This window comes from Egretta garzetta, unplaced genomic scaffold (assembly GCF_000687185.1).
Source record: "Egretta garzetta isolate BGI_Z169 unplaced genomic scaffold, ASM68718v1 scaffold17, whole genome shotgun sequence".
Classification (NCBI taxonomy): Eukaryota; Metazoa; Chordata; class Aves; order Pelecaniformes; family Ardeidae; genus Egretta; species Egretta garzetta.
In genome coordinates, this window is record NW_009260136.1 from 795,049 (window position 1) to 808,596 (window position 13,548).

Here is a 13,548-nt window from a genome sequence, read left to right on the forward strand (position 1 = left end):
TGGTGCAGGATCTTTGCTGGCCAGACCTCTCCAGCTGTGCAGAGTGGGCCTCTAGCTATGGCTGCATTAGAAATGACTGCAGACAGACAAAAGGCAGGCTCTGCACTGAGGGCAGGAGGTAAATTCTGGGAGTAGGGTTCAGAGGCAAGCAGGAATTTGTGCCCATACAAATACACATTTATAGTTTCTGATTACTTGCCCTGCCTGTCATTGTGTCTGCCCCGGGCAATAGAAATTTTTCATTGCTTTTCTGTGCTTCGTTGGAAAGTAGTTGAATAGCTGTCAGTCTAAATGAGTTTGTCTAAAGGTTAAGGCTTTGGACAGAGTATGCAGTTCTTCTCAATTTAATTTCTCAGAATGAATAAAGCCTGTCTGTCCAGCCTCTACAAATAGAGAGAGTTCACCGGGTACAGGTCCAGTCAGTCAGCAGTTCCCTTTAAAAAAGTAGAGACCACTGAAGTCTGTAAAGCACCAAATGTAAACTGTGGTAGGTGCCACAACTTAATACCAACCTAAGCAACAAACTTTGCATGGTAACAGGCCATGCTTAACCTGGCCATTGGTATTTCATTCGTCGTAAGAACCTTAACATTTCATTTTAGCTGGAGCTTCGTGGACATAAACATGGGTCAGTCTTTCCCGTACAGGGAGGTGATCTGGCTGTCTCCTGTGTTTTAATAGTGACCTGAAACTTGTCTGCAAGGTTTTTCAGTGCTGTGCTTGACCCTGTAAGTTAGAGCTCAGTCTGAAGCAGAGTGAAATGGTGGCATGTGAGGCACTAAGGGAAAGTCAGTATGCTTGATGCTTCCTGGTGAGACAGGTGTCTGGCCCAAGACTGCTGATGCCTCCATGGCTGCAAAAATTGAAAGGAGGTAAATTGCTGTCATGATGGCTGCAACACTGGTGGGGGACCAGGGTGGAACTGCAGTATCAGGTAGAGGTGTCATTGTGCAGTTTAATGATCTTATGATATGTATCTGAATGCAGGGTCTGCATACCTCCAGTTCAAGGAGACCCAAAGTGCAGAGGCTGAAAGGTGTGCCTTCCCTGAGCTCAGATGGTGTTGGCTCCCATTCCTGGTGCTGTGCTGGATCCCGATAGTCCATCCTTTGTATGCAAAGGATGTAGAACCCAGATGAAACAGGTTGACTTGACACACAGCTTCTTTCATTACTAAGTGTAAAGGGTGCTTAAGAACAGTGTTTTTGTAGAAGCTCAGGTGCTTTTAATCCCTGATGATTCCTCAAATGCAATCCTCCCAGAGTAATGCAGCAGCATTAAAATGCCTGTGGGACAAACAAATGGGCATTAACTCCTCTTGGTGCTCCTGGGAAGACTGCTTTTATAGGCTTGTTCCACTTCCACAGAAGTGTGAGCCAGTGGCATGTTACAGTTTCAGGTGGATGGTGACACATCTGCCTTGAGCAATGGGGAAAGCTGGAACAAGTCAGGCTTGCAAAAAAAACAGCTCTGTCTTCTTGCTTGATGGTATCAGTGCAGGAACATGACGCCTTTGCAGCTCTGAGGCTGGCTCTTCTCTAGTGTTGACACACCGCCCACACTGGAAGAAGCAGGAGCATTTACAGCAGTATCCAAAGATCTTGTCAGGGCAAGATTGTTTTTTGGTGGCAGGAGAAAGGGGCTATGGCTTCCTAAGAAGGAAGGAAACCCTCTCTGCACAACTCTCAGAAGAGCCTGAGGGTGCTTCCTGTGTCTTGCCAAAGCTTTTGGGACAGACTATGGGATGTGGAATTGGAGAACAGTGCCTGGTCTTCTGAAGGGCTTGGGGAGATCTTTACTTTAGCATAAAGCCCTGCAGTAAAATAGCCTAAGGAAAAGAAACTGAGCTGGAGTACACTGCAGCTGTGTGTTTTAAAGGTATGTTTTGTTTTGCCTTGTTGGTGGAACAGATGTTTCTGCGGGGTGCAAGTATCAAGAAGATTTTGCTGAAGCTATTTAAAATGCTATTCCACAGCTCACTGCCCTGTCCCTTTTCTGGAGCAAACTTCTCCTATAGTAGAGCTGTTGGAAGATAACTCGCGTGCCCCTGACACTTTTATGCAAAGGTTGGTATCTCAGTGTAAACAGCTGATGAAAGTGGTTGCAAAGCCTTGGCATAAATCAGATTCCTTTAAATCTGAGTCTGCTTTGTGGCAGTAACCTTTGCAGATGAGATAATGACCTCCTAAGCTTCTGGGTCTGTCAGCTCAGTGATCACAACAGGGATCTGATGATGGATGCTGCTATTCCAGTGTGCCTTTCTTATTGTAATGTTACAGTAAACACTTTGCTGCAGCTGTAAACATAAGGCTAATCTGCCTTTCTCAGAAGGTGCTTGTCTCCTTTCCCACTGTGTTGGTTGCAATGAGCTCGTCTGTGTTGCAGTAAGTGCTGGCAACAGTTTTATGTAAAACATGCTTCCAAACAAGCGTATTTGGACAGAGGTCAGAATGATCTTGCTGCATTTTCCTTGAGAGAGCAGCAAGAGCATGTTGGGTTTGTCAAGCTGCATGATGCCAGGTTCACCTGGTTTTAACTTTTGTTTCTTTGACAAATGGGGAATTGACTTGGTGAGGAGACTGAGATGAAGGCCTTTATGCCAGGGGCTTGAATGACCCTTCAAGGGACCCTACATGGGAGACTGTTCTGTGGTATGCTTACTGCCCCCATGAATCTCTGTGCAGACCTAAGCTGATTGCGTGCTGCCTTCTCGCTCTACCGTGGCATATGGAAAGGCTGGTGACATCTGTTACTGAGCACCAGGCTGTCCTGCTGGCTGAAGGAAGAAATGTGGATCTGTCGGGCCTGTTCTGTGCCCAGGCTGTCTGGAGCTGATGGCCTGGTTGGAAGCCCTTGGCATTGTGTGGAGCACCCAGCTGAGGTGGAAGAGGAGTTGAGACCATTGCTAACCTCTTAGAGATTTGGAGAGCAGCTCCTCCTGGTTCCTCTTGCCCTCTTACAAACTTAGCTGTGACTTGGCTTTCCTGCTTTGCGGACAACTTGAGCCACCATACTTGGCTTTCTTTTTCATTGTCTTTGGCATTAGGCTGTCAATGGTGGCTTGTGTGATGGGTGAATGTAGCACCACACTACATCCATCCATGGCCCTTCTGGAGGTTTCTTTTGAGCACTTCTTTTTTTTTCCAGCTAAGACACTGCTGCCCCTAAAGATAAGATGCAGCGCAGCTGTCTCTCCAGCACTGGATGCTGAATTTGAACTGCTTCTGGGCCACCTGCTCATCACAAGTGATGTTTCTGAAGCAGAACTTAAGACTTTGCCAGATCTGTCTGCCTTAAGATCCCTGGACCTTGGCCTGGAGCCTTTCTTGGCTGAATGGTTATTATAAAGACTGAAAGTGTGGATGTTACTGCTAATAGGAGTTGCAATATTGCTGGAGAAAGGCAACAACTACTAGAAGAGAAGGGGTGTTTGTGGAAAGAAGGTGTTCTTCATAGCTTAGGTCAGGGCCTTATCCATTTGTAAGTGCTGGTCTGTGTATGACTGAACATGCGTCCAGACTTTGTTGCTGTATTAATGGAGCAGTTACCCAAATCCTTACGAATAAGGGCCTTAGTCCAGTGTAAGCGATAATCTGTCCATACATGAAGAGTGGAGGCAGAAGGAATGGTAGATGCCCACCTAGAGAAGACCAGCATATTACTAAACTTGAATATAAGCTGTGGTCAGACAGAGATTCAATGTCTTATATTAACCTGAATGAAACTACATTGTTTAACCTCAGCAAAAATATGCCTTAGGAATATGATTTGGTTTATTTGTCTTAGCATTTGCATTCATGGCCTTTCATGGTATAGATTAGGTTTTGATTAAAGTAGAAGCACTAGTTAGACTAGTGTAATTTCTGGGCTGTGGGTGTGTTTGAAGACAGCCTTATCCATACTCTTCTCTTGAAGAAAGAGCAACTCTACCTAGTGCATTCCTGACAGATAATGTCTAACCTTTTCTCTAGCACTGGAGACTCTTAAGGCTTTTTGTGGGTGTGTATCCCCACAAAATATCCCATTGTTGTAAAGCTTTCCTGGGTGTTGTAGTCACATGTGCTGTGGTTTAGACTTGTTTATGTCATAGCTGTGTGAAGATTCGTCACAGAATAAAGCAAGTCCAACAGAGCTTCCTGGGTGTGTTCACGCTACTTGGAAATTCAGCCAGCAGGTGGATGGCGCTCTACTGAATGAAAGACAACATGCTTTTGTCTGCAGTTTAGTTTTGGAAAAACAGATACACAACTGGATAGCAATAAATTCGGTCAAGGCAGGTCTTTGTCGCTCAGATTTTGAGCATCTTTCTAAGGGAGAAAAACAACCATGTGCTTTGAGAGAAAAGCTCTGTGGTGATTCTGTACAGCCGTTCCCTGCTTCAGTTTTGGCCTTGATATTCCAGGCAAGGAAAAACTCATGGTGGAAGATCCCCTGTAAGTCAGGCTCTCATGAGGAAAGGTGGGTCAGTGACAGAGAGCAACGGGAACATGTGCTTTGTGTAACCAAGGCATTATCCAGACCTCGAAATAGCATCTCAGCATCTGCAAATGAAAGGGTGAAGAAGTTCAGGTGGCTTCTGGTTGTTCTCAGCATTGTGGGCCGTGATGGGGTAGGAGAGAACAGCATCTTTTTGTGTGCCCCCTTTATCCTGGGAAAATTACTGTTTTCTAAGTAGTCATATCCTAGTGGGAAATCTCCTGTAGGGATTTCCCCCACCCAGGAAATCTCTCTGTTTAGCACATATTCTATTTCTGCACAATTTCACCCACTTATCCAGGAATATGGGATAGGTGGCTATGCCTGGTCCAACTCCTTGCAGACAGGAGCTGGCCGTGCATGAAAGGTACTATGCTGCTTATACTGATAACCCTGCCTCACCCCAGCTGGCTCTGCACAGAGGAGGCTTGTACATATGTAGGGACATGGCAGAGCTGGTCTGAAGGTGACTACACAGCTAGAGATGGCCAAGAATCACCTGCAGTTACTGGGTACCCTGGATGAACTGGACACATACCTGTTGCAGGTTTTTTTTCCTCTGGAAGTGACAGCTATCCAGGCTGGACTGCTCCTTCTTCTCACATACAGTGCGTCCAATTTCCACGTGGAGCATGTATTTCAGCCCTCTGACAATCTAGAGAAAGTAGTTTCCTCCTTTGAAGTAAGGGCAGGGGAAAGGGATCAAATGCTACATCTGTGAATTGTGTGTGGTGCTGTGGATAGAAGTGTGTTATGTTGATTACTAGGGTGGGGGGACGGGACACGGAGCCCTCCTGTGGAGCAGTCAAATGGGATAGAGGGACATGTGCTGTTTATCTTTAGGCATGCATAGCAGTCCTGAAGAGGATCAGGGCTCCCATGTCTTGGGTGCTCTGTAGGAAGGTCAGTTGGTAAATGGTGTGGAGGACCACCAGAAGCCCGGGCTCTTCTTACCTGTACCATGGCTTTGTTTATCTGTGATTCCTTAAACAGAAAGACATCATTGGAACTGTTGTTGTATTTGTAAACCCCAAAGCGAGCTGCCTTGCGAACGCCAGGATTGCTGGTGTTCATTGGGATAGGGAAGCCAGGTTTCATGGTCGAATGAGGTGGTGGTACATATGTAGCTGAAACAAAACAAAATATGAGTGCAAAACACATCAGGTGGTGCCTGAAAAGGCTCTGCTTGCATCCACTACAATGTAATGGTGAAACAATCCTGTGGAATGAAGTGAACAGAAAGACATGCTGCTAGAAGTGGTAGCAGAGCTTGAACTGACTTAGAAGAAGCCAGGGTATCACAAATATTATTTGGAATGTCTCTGGTGTGACTCCTGGCTTATAGAAGGCCCAACTTTGAATCTAGTTACAAAGCTAGATCATGTTGCTCAGAGTACAGTATAATTTGGGTAACTTACCAAACACTGGCTGGCAGAGCCCTGCTGCTCTTGATTGGCATGCCAGCTTACAGACATAAAGCCTTTCCCACCCTCCCTTTATCCTTATGATGGCATCTTGAGGTTTTTATTTTAGGGGGATATAGGTGGTGATAAAGGTGGGGGGAAGATACCCTCTCCTTTGCCAGCATGTAGAGGGAGGGTATCCCTGTTGTCCAGCTGGGCAGGGAAGGGCCTGGAGCAGAACTCGGACTAGCTCCCCATTGTCCTGGAGAATGGGCTGCTTTGAGTGCTGAAGTAGTGCCGCCCTGACCCAAATGCCAGGGACCATCTTAGTATCACAGCCATGAAGTGGAGGAACAAGGTGTGTAGGAAGTAAGGGGGGGACGGGACATGGCACTGCACCCCCACAAACTTTCAACTATGAGCACTTTTTTCACACAGCCCTTATTACACTTACTTGGCTGTGTAGCTAACTTCCTTGTGCCCTGCTTGTTTTTTCAATAATTTAGAAGACGCTTAAAGCTTACAGTTAATACCAGTATTTCCTCTCCCTTACACTTGCCTACCCTTCCATTTTCCCCATTCTGAAATACAAACTAGAGGAAAAAATCCTCAACCTGTGCAAGCTGCTGTGTAGCCACCGTTGATGCCAAGACCTGCCAGTGTGGGAGGTGACCCTTGGCGTTCATGCTCTGTGTGTGTAGGCAGCGAGCCTGTGTGTGCATGTGCACACAGATGTGCATGCAGAGCTTGTCCTGAATTTGCTGTTGAAGTCAAGCTTTTTATCACCTTCAGCTTTTTTTCCCAGCTAGTTGTCTCACTAACAGCCACATGCAGAGCATAGTGTGTGTGTATTTAAGCCAGTTTCTACTAAGAAACTCTGAAGTAGAAGAGAGAGGGGCAATCTGGTCATCCAGAGTCTATTAAAAAAAAACCAACCCAAACCCCAGCATCACATGCCATCATCGGCACAGGAGGCTGTAAACATTCAGCTTTCAGGTTGCTTACAAATGCCCTAGTTACTATATGGCATCCTCCCCCCGCAGGTGGTAATGGCTGCACCCCCTTGTAACGCTGCTCAGGGATTAGTGTTGACCTGCAAAGGAGAGACTCAGTTCCACATCCCTCCTCAACCCGAGGACATCCAAATTCACATCTCTTCCTGGCTGATATACCAGCTACCTTAATGACCCCCATGTTTTCTTGCAGGTGGGAGCTCAAAGACCCAGGTCATGTGTCTGAGAGGAGCGGATGTTCTGCAAGTGGCTTTGTGTCTGGTGTGGAGGTGACAAGCTTTCCTGCCCCATGTCTCTGATCTATGTTGGGACTGGGTGTGCAGCCAGTGCTGAGCGACCTGGCAGTGTTTTTTCATGTAACAGCCCAGAATCTACTTGTAGGTCCTGAGATTGTCATCTGTGGAATGATTTTCCCACTGTACCAAGGGTGGGATTCAAGAGTCAGAGACTCATGACCACACAGCCTAGGACTGAAGGTATTTCTCAAGCAGCACATCTTATCCAGTGGTCAGCTCATGGGTAAGACTTTCCAAAGCATGTTTGTCATCTTGTCCTGAACAGGGACTCTGCCTGGGGAGTAAAGGTGGTGGGACCCACAGATGACTCCAGAAGGCCATGCAGGACCAGCCTGAAGTCAGAAAGGAAGCTTGAGGCAGAGCAGGGCCTTGTTTTGGGCCTTGCCCATAGGGCCAGCTGTCCTCTTCCTCAGGGATGCCTTGCTTTTTCCTGTGCCATCAATACCAGCTCAACTTGTCGGAACGAGCTTTTGCCTGAGTTCACCTAGCAACTGAGACAGGCTGCCAGGCTGAGAGCAGGTCACTGGCTTGGGCTCATCTGACTGCTCTTCGGGACCTTGCTTGAATCTATGCTCTTATGCCTGTTGGAAAGTCAGATGTGGCAGTGGTGGGGATGTTGACAGCAGATACTGTCCTTTGTAGTAGGAGGAGATAACTGCAGGCTTTTCCAATCTTAGCAGAAAGTCCCTTTGTGGCTTATAGCTTTCAACATCTCTTGAGTCATGTTGAGATCTTTTTCTAGGCATGGGGTGGCAGGGTGAGTGAGGCTGGCTGAAGTCACACTGTGTGTATGAGAAAACTATGAAATGTGTTCCTCAAAGCAAGAGGCAGAGTTCAAAGTGCCCTTGTTCCAGACTCCAGTGTCTGGTAGATCTAGCACTGTCATAAGGCCTCTGAAGTGCAACATCTGGAGAGGTAGACTCAGAGTCTAGCAAGCTGGACCATGCATTATAGACAGGCAGCAGGCTGGTAATACACCATGTGTTGTAGGTGGATGGTAGGCTAGAATATTTTTGCCCCAGCTATCACTAAGGGGTGCCAGGCATTTCACCTCCTTCACCCATTGCAATTTGGTATTAAGAATGACTCATACCAGAGCAAAGTGGGTATAAAAAAAAAAATCTACTGAGCCCTTGTGGGAGAACTTTACCCCCCCTGTTTTCTTCTGGTGACGCAGATTCCTTAAGGCTAGGATTTGGTTTTCTTGATGTGCTTTGATTCTCGCTGAAGGTGGTCACTGCATGGCACACACACCGGTCTGGAATCACTTCTGGTGTTTGGAATAGTTTGCACCACTGTATTTCCCAAACCCAGATACTCTCTGGTGTGAGGCACACGTAGTTCTGATTTTCTTCACTGCAGCCTTTCCCAGCTTCTTCCCTAGCTTGGCTCTTGAAGGCCATTACCGTAAAAAGTTGAATGTGTGTACGGTGATGGCCCCACTCTAAGAGCAAAGCAGAATGGCCCAGAGGGTCAGATAACAGTGCAAGGCTCTGGGCATACCAATGTTCGTGAAACACTTGTTGTCCAGGTCTGGGTGGGAGCAGAGGCACTGCATGTCCTGGTTGGGCACCTACAATACCCAGGCCAGAAGATGTGATCTCATGACTTGGGAAAACAGCTCTTACTGCTTTACAGGGAGATGCTTAGGGCCAGAGAATTTGTATTTTAGACCCCATCCTTGCTTCTGGATTTGGAAATGTGAAGAGAAAGGGGAAAAATCTGGCCCCCCTCCTCTTCCTTCTGTTGGACGGTAGTAGCGTAGACTCTTTTCTTGCTCTGAGTCAAGAGGCAACTGCCCGTTTATTAAGCAAGAGAGTGCCGTTCTTGCAGAGATGAGTTGAATGTTGTATTAAGAGGCCCTCTCTTGTGTTTTCCTCACTGAGGAATAATTTGGGGGCCCTGTTCCTGCAGTATGAGAGTACAATCCTGTGGATGCTCTCTCCCAGCCTGCAGTGAAGCAAATTGGCAGTTGTTTTTTGTTTGGTTTTTTTTTTTTCATGGGGTGCTTTCAAAACAGTACATCACAACACGTTTATATAACCAAACACAAGTTTAAGATTCCCTTATTTTTAAATCACTGTTCTTGCAGTAAAATGCATTACATTTTAGGCTTCTTTGAACAATGCAGTAGCAGTATTGTGAGGGTACAAGACTAGTTATATTAGGAAATCTTTAGTACGTGAAAGTTATAGCTGTGCTTCGTAACAAAATGCAGCAGCCCCAGTAAGTCACACCTCCAATGAATCGCAGAGCCCTGTAATAAGAAAGTCACATCATGCAGAACACATTTTCTGTCTTACTGTCTGTATTCCTTCCTCTGCTTACCAAGGGAAACAGCTAATAAATGTTATATATTTATATAATAAATACTTTAAATAATATCTGCAGTATTTCTATTTAATACCATAAACAGAGCTATACATGAACGCTATATTAAACAGTATAATAACCAGTATTATAGTATAAAGCACTGTATTGGCCACCTGAATCATGGGGTGCTTTCAAAACCTCCTCCCCATTTCTAGGAGCAAGGCTAGGCTTTATCTTCGCAGCAGAGTTCCTGTATATGTCTGCAACCCCCAGAGGAAACCACAGCTGAAACAAAAAGCTACTGGCTAACCCTGAGTGCATCAGTACTTTCTGTGTATGGGAGTCAAAGTGAAACTGAAGTAGAGCTAAAACCTTCAGAGAGAAAATACTCCTGTCTGCAGCTCCCATTCCAAAGATTTAAGGCCAGCTGCAATCAAGAGAGTTTCCTTGCTCAGCAAAGAAAGAAACGATACGAAGTAATGTTTCATTAAAGTCAGCTAATCGGCACTCAAGTGCCCATCTGTACTTAGTAGTCAAATTGTTACCCACAGTCTTTAGATTTAATAATCAAGGTCACGCAGAGTTTAAACACTGACAAATAAGTTAAAACCGAAAGTTGACTTCAAAATCCTTAGATGATGTCCCTGGATAACATGGTTCGCTACAAGGAGAGAAAGTCTCTTAAGCAGTTGGATTTTCAGCTGCAGTCTGAACCCTGCAGTGCTGCGCCAGCACGGGCAGCAGTTGGAGAAGGGCTGTTATTTACCAGTGCATTAGGAAGCAGCACTCACAGGACCTAAAGCACAAGGAAAACAGAAATTATTTTCCACTCTTACCATCTGAAGTCCTGGCAAAGCCCCAGAGTGCTAAACAGCAAAGTGCGGCGAAGGTGCAGGTGGAGTTCACTGCCATCTCCACCACTTCAGAAGAGAAGCCAGCCGACGAGAGGAGTGATCGCCCTGCTTCCTGCGGGGGAAGATGTGCCTCTGAGTGCTCTTATTGGCTGGGAGGAAGGAAAAAACCCACCCTAAAACCCCCTGAATCATCACAGCTCTGATGCAGACTTTGTCTTCTGCCGATGACCACGCAACTCAAAGCACCACTGCAAAACTCTGGCTTGGTGCTAGCAGCACTAGTCCTGCAAAAGACAGGGACTTTTGCTTCGTCACCCTTAGGGGCTGTGCAGACGCATGAGCAGATATGTGTGATGTAACACTGGGAAGTGGTGTGGGGGTGAGGAGAGTAACAGTCATGTGCTTTACAGTTCATGGGGAAATTTAATCCCTAAAAAATGGGCAGTGAGCCCTGGGGATGTAGTTCTTGACTTGTGTGTCTTGACTTGGGTGTCTGTGTGGGGAGAAGCCTGACAGAGAAGATGGGCCCAGTGTCTTGCTTCCCCTGACATGGAGACGTGAGGTTTGGGTGAGGGAGACAAGGAAGTTTTAGGGGTGCCTACCTGAGGGGTCTGTGTGGAGCAGAGCCAGCAGGAAGAGGATTTTTGTTTTGGTGGCGGAGGAGAACACTGTGCCCCACATTTACAAAAGGTGCCTTGACAACAGCAAAGTGCTGTGTTAGGCTCAAAGGAGGTGAGATTTTCTTAGGTGCTCTCCAGAGAGCAGGATAAACGTGAGGAGAGAAGTAGTTTGGCTCTCTGTGGCGTGCAGAGCTTTTCAGCTGTGGGGTTGGATTCCCCAGGGTCAGTGTTTGGTTTCCAGAGAGGTCATCTCTAGGCTGTGTTGGTCCATGCTGAGCAGCTTACAAGTCTGGGGAAAGGAGTTGGCTGCCAGACCTTTTGATGCACCTGAAATCACCAGCTGCCAGATTTGGGATACTGGGAGATGGGCTGATGTCTCACTGAAGGGCTGGGTGTCGTGGAGTGTGTGTGTGCATTTGTTTCAGGTAAGCAGGAAGATGGTGGTTGCCTTTCACTTGCCCCATCAATGAACTGTGCTCCTTTCTGAGCAAAGACATCTTACTGCCCAAAGCAAAGTCCTAATGCAGGCCAGTGTAGGTGGTGCAGAAGCAGCTGGGGGAAAATAATCTTAGCGTTTTCTTGTAGGAAGGGATTAGGTAAACCCTCTGTTGAAACGTCCCACCAAGAAGGAATGGGGCAAGCATGGTGAGTCGCATTTGTTGTCAGTCCTACTTGCACAGAGCTTCTGAATCACCCCAAAGCCTGTGGAAAACATTGAGAAGGAATGAGAGGGGCTATATTGGGGGGTTTTGCCCCCCCCCTTTTTTTTTTGAGCTCAGACAGTGACCTGTCCCTCAGCTGTGGCACAGGCAGGGACTTGCTCCTCTGCATGGCTGAATCAGGCATCTTCAGCCCTCCCTTTCTCTTCAAGAGCTGTGCTCTATAGGTCTACCTCACTGAGAGACTTGGGGGGGGTGTCTTTGTAAGCCCATAGCTGAGTCCTCCTGCAACACCCGAGAGAGGGAGTGATAAGGACCCTCGTCACTGGATCCCAATGCTTCCTACATGTTACAGGAGCCTGTTTGCCCCCCTGCCACATGATGCACCAGAAAGGGGTTCAGGCTTCCTGCAGGACCTCCATAAAATGCTTCCTGGTGAGCCTTTTGATTTGAGTCAAAAGGGGCCCAGTGCGAGGATCTGTTCAAGGATTTGAGGGGATCTTTCTAGACCGTAGATTTTCCTTGCTTAAAACGAGCCCTTTGGGGCACCACTAGCAGCCCTTTGTCAGGGTTTGGTGCGAGTGGGGACGATGACTAACAGACAGAGAGGTGGTGAGATGCAACTCCAGCACCCACAGCCCTCCTCCCTCCCAGCTCTGTGCGAGGCCACCTTACTTAACTGTTGGCACTAGAGGGCACCAGAAGTTAATCTGCTGTGCTGGAGCCCAGGCTTGTCTGGTCCAGGCACCCACAGAGCATCTCGAGTGGCTGCTGCTGTATTGCCTCTGACCTGAGTGCTGGGGAGATTGGGGTGCCCTTCTGTGAAGCCCCTTCCTCTGCACAGAAGCCAAAGGCAAGAGCAAACCTCACACAGAGCAGAGTTGTCCCCAGTGGAGTAGGGACAGACCCCAGGGGCAGTGGCCCTGTTTCAGCTTTATCCAAAACAAGCAATGCCCTGAGCTCTCTTCTTGCCTAGGAGGTTGCCTGTGGCTTTGCCAGATCAGCTCTTGGGTGTCTGGTGGTCCCTAGGGCAGAGGGGAGTGTGCTCTGGGTGTCAGGGCACCCGTGCCCATGGTCTGATGCAAACCTGGCTTGTTCTGCCTTCTGCTGTCCCGCTGCGGTGGCACCTGGGCTGCCGCAGACTTTGTCCTGGAGAACTCGGGACCTGCTCTTTCCTGAAGAGCACTGTTTTACTGTTCACAGGGTTTATAATGCTAAACAGTGGCTTAAGGTCTGCAGAAGGCACTTTTTTCCTGCCTTCGTTCCTCTCCTCTTCTTTCCATAAAATCACTCATTTACAGCTCTTCCAAACCAACTGTTCTTTTTCCTAATGACACTTTTATGACTCTGCTGAGGAAGTTTCTCCAGTTCTTTTCTCCTAGGAAGTAACAGAGTGCTCACTAATGAGCAGTAGTATTAATAGTGCTAGGTTCTATTATGTAAAAAAAAACCCAACCCAAAACAAACCAAAAAACCCCCAAACCCACAAAAAACCTCCCCATCCCAATAACTGTCAAACAATAGCAAACTCCTCCAAGCTCATGATATGCAAAGAGTTGTTATTTTTCTTTGGGAATTTTTGTGCAGTGGAGGAAGCAGTGACTGGAGACTGGGACAGTTGTCCCTTTGCCGTGTCTCATTCCAACCAGGTGCTATCTCCTGGGACACTGCTTTGTGTCCCAAATCCCTGTGTTGGCAGGAGTATGTGTGTGATGTCTCATCTGACGTCCAGCCCAGGAAAATTAGACAGATCCTTGTCTCATTTAAGCTCTCTCAGGGTCGCTGATGGGAATTTCTCCCACTTTCCCTGGAATGCATGTGTAGACCACCTCCTTCAGACCAGCACAGGGCATGTGGGGCACTCTGTGGGGTGGTTGCCACTCCCTAAATTTCCCACTGTGTGGCTGTGCCTGT

At 47.3% G+C, this 13,548-nt stretch overlaps 1 protein-coding gene across 1 annotated transcript; it reads right to left on the reverse strand.

The window, feature by feature from the left end:
• Window positions 1-79: 79 nt before the first annotated feature.
• On the reverse strand, window positions 80-10,657 carry CST7 (cystatin F). Its single transcript, XM_009641624.2, has 4 exons — window positions 10,338-10,657; window positions 5,431-5,603; window positions 5,015-5,131; window positions 80-4,541 (listed from the first exon to the last, which is right to left on the reverse strand). Exons 1-4 carry the CDS (start codon window positions 10,411-10,413, stop codon window positions 4,464-4,466), a joined length of 444 nt encoding a protein of 147 aa, XP_009639919.1. The 5' UTR covers window positions 10,414-10,657; the 3' UTR covers window positions 80-4,463.
• Window positions 10,658-13,548: the final 2,891 nt, after the last annotated feature.

Excerpts from the sequence above, each read along its gene's own strand:
- CST7 (XM_009641624.2), bottom strand. The coding sequence starts at position 10,413 with ATGGCAGTGAACTCCACCTGCACCTTCGCCGCACTTTGCTGTTTAGCA. Across the intron at positions 5,604-10,337 it reads CTTTGCCAGGACTTCAGATG|CTACATATGTACCACCACCT; the intron begins GTAAGAGTGGAA and ends GTTTTGTTTCAG. Across the intron at positions 5,132-5,430 it reads TAAACAAAGCCATGGTACAG|ATTGTCAGAGGGCTGAAATA; the intron begins GTAAGAAGAGCC and ends TACTTTCTCTAG.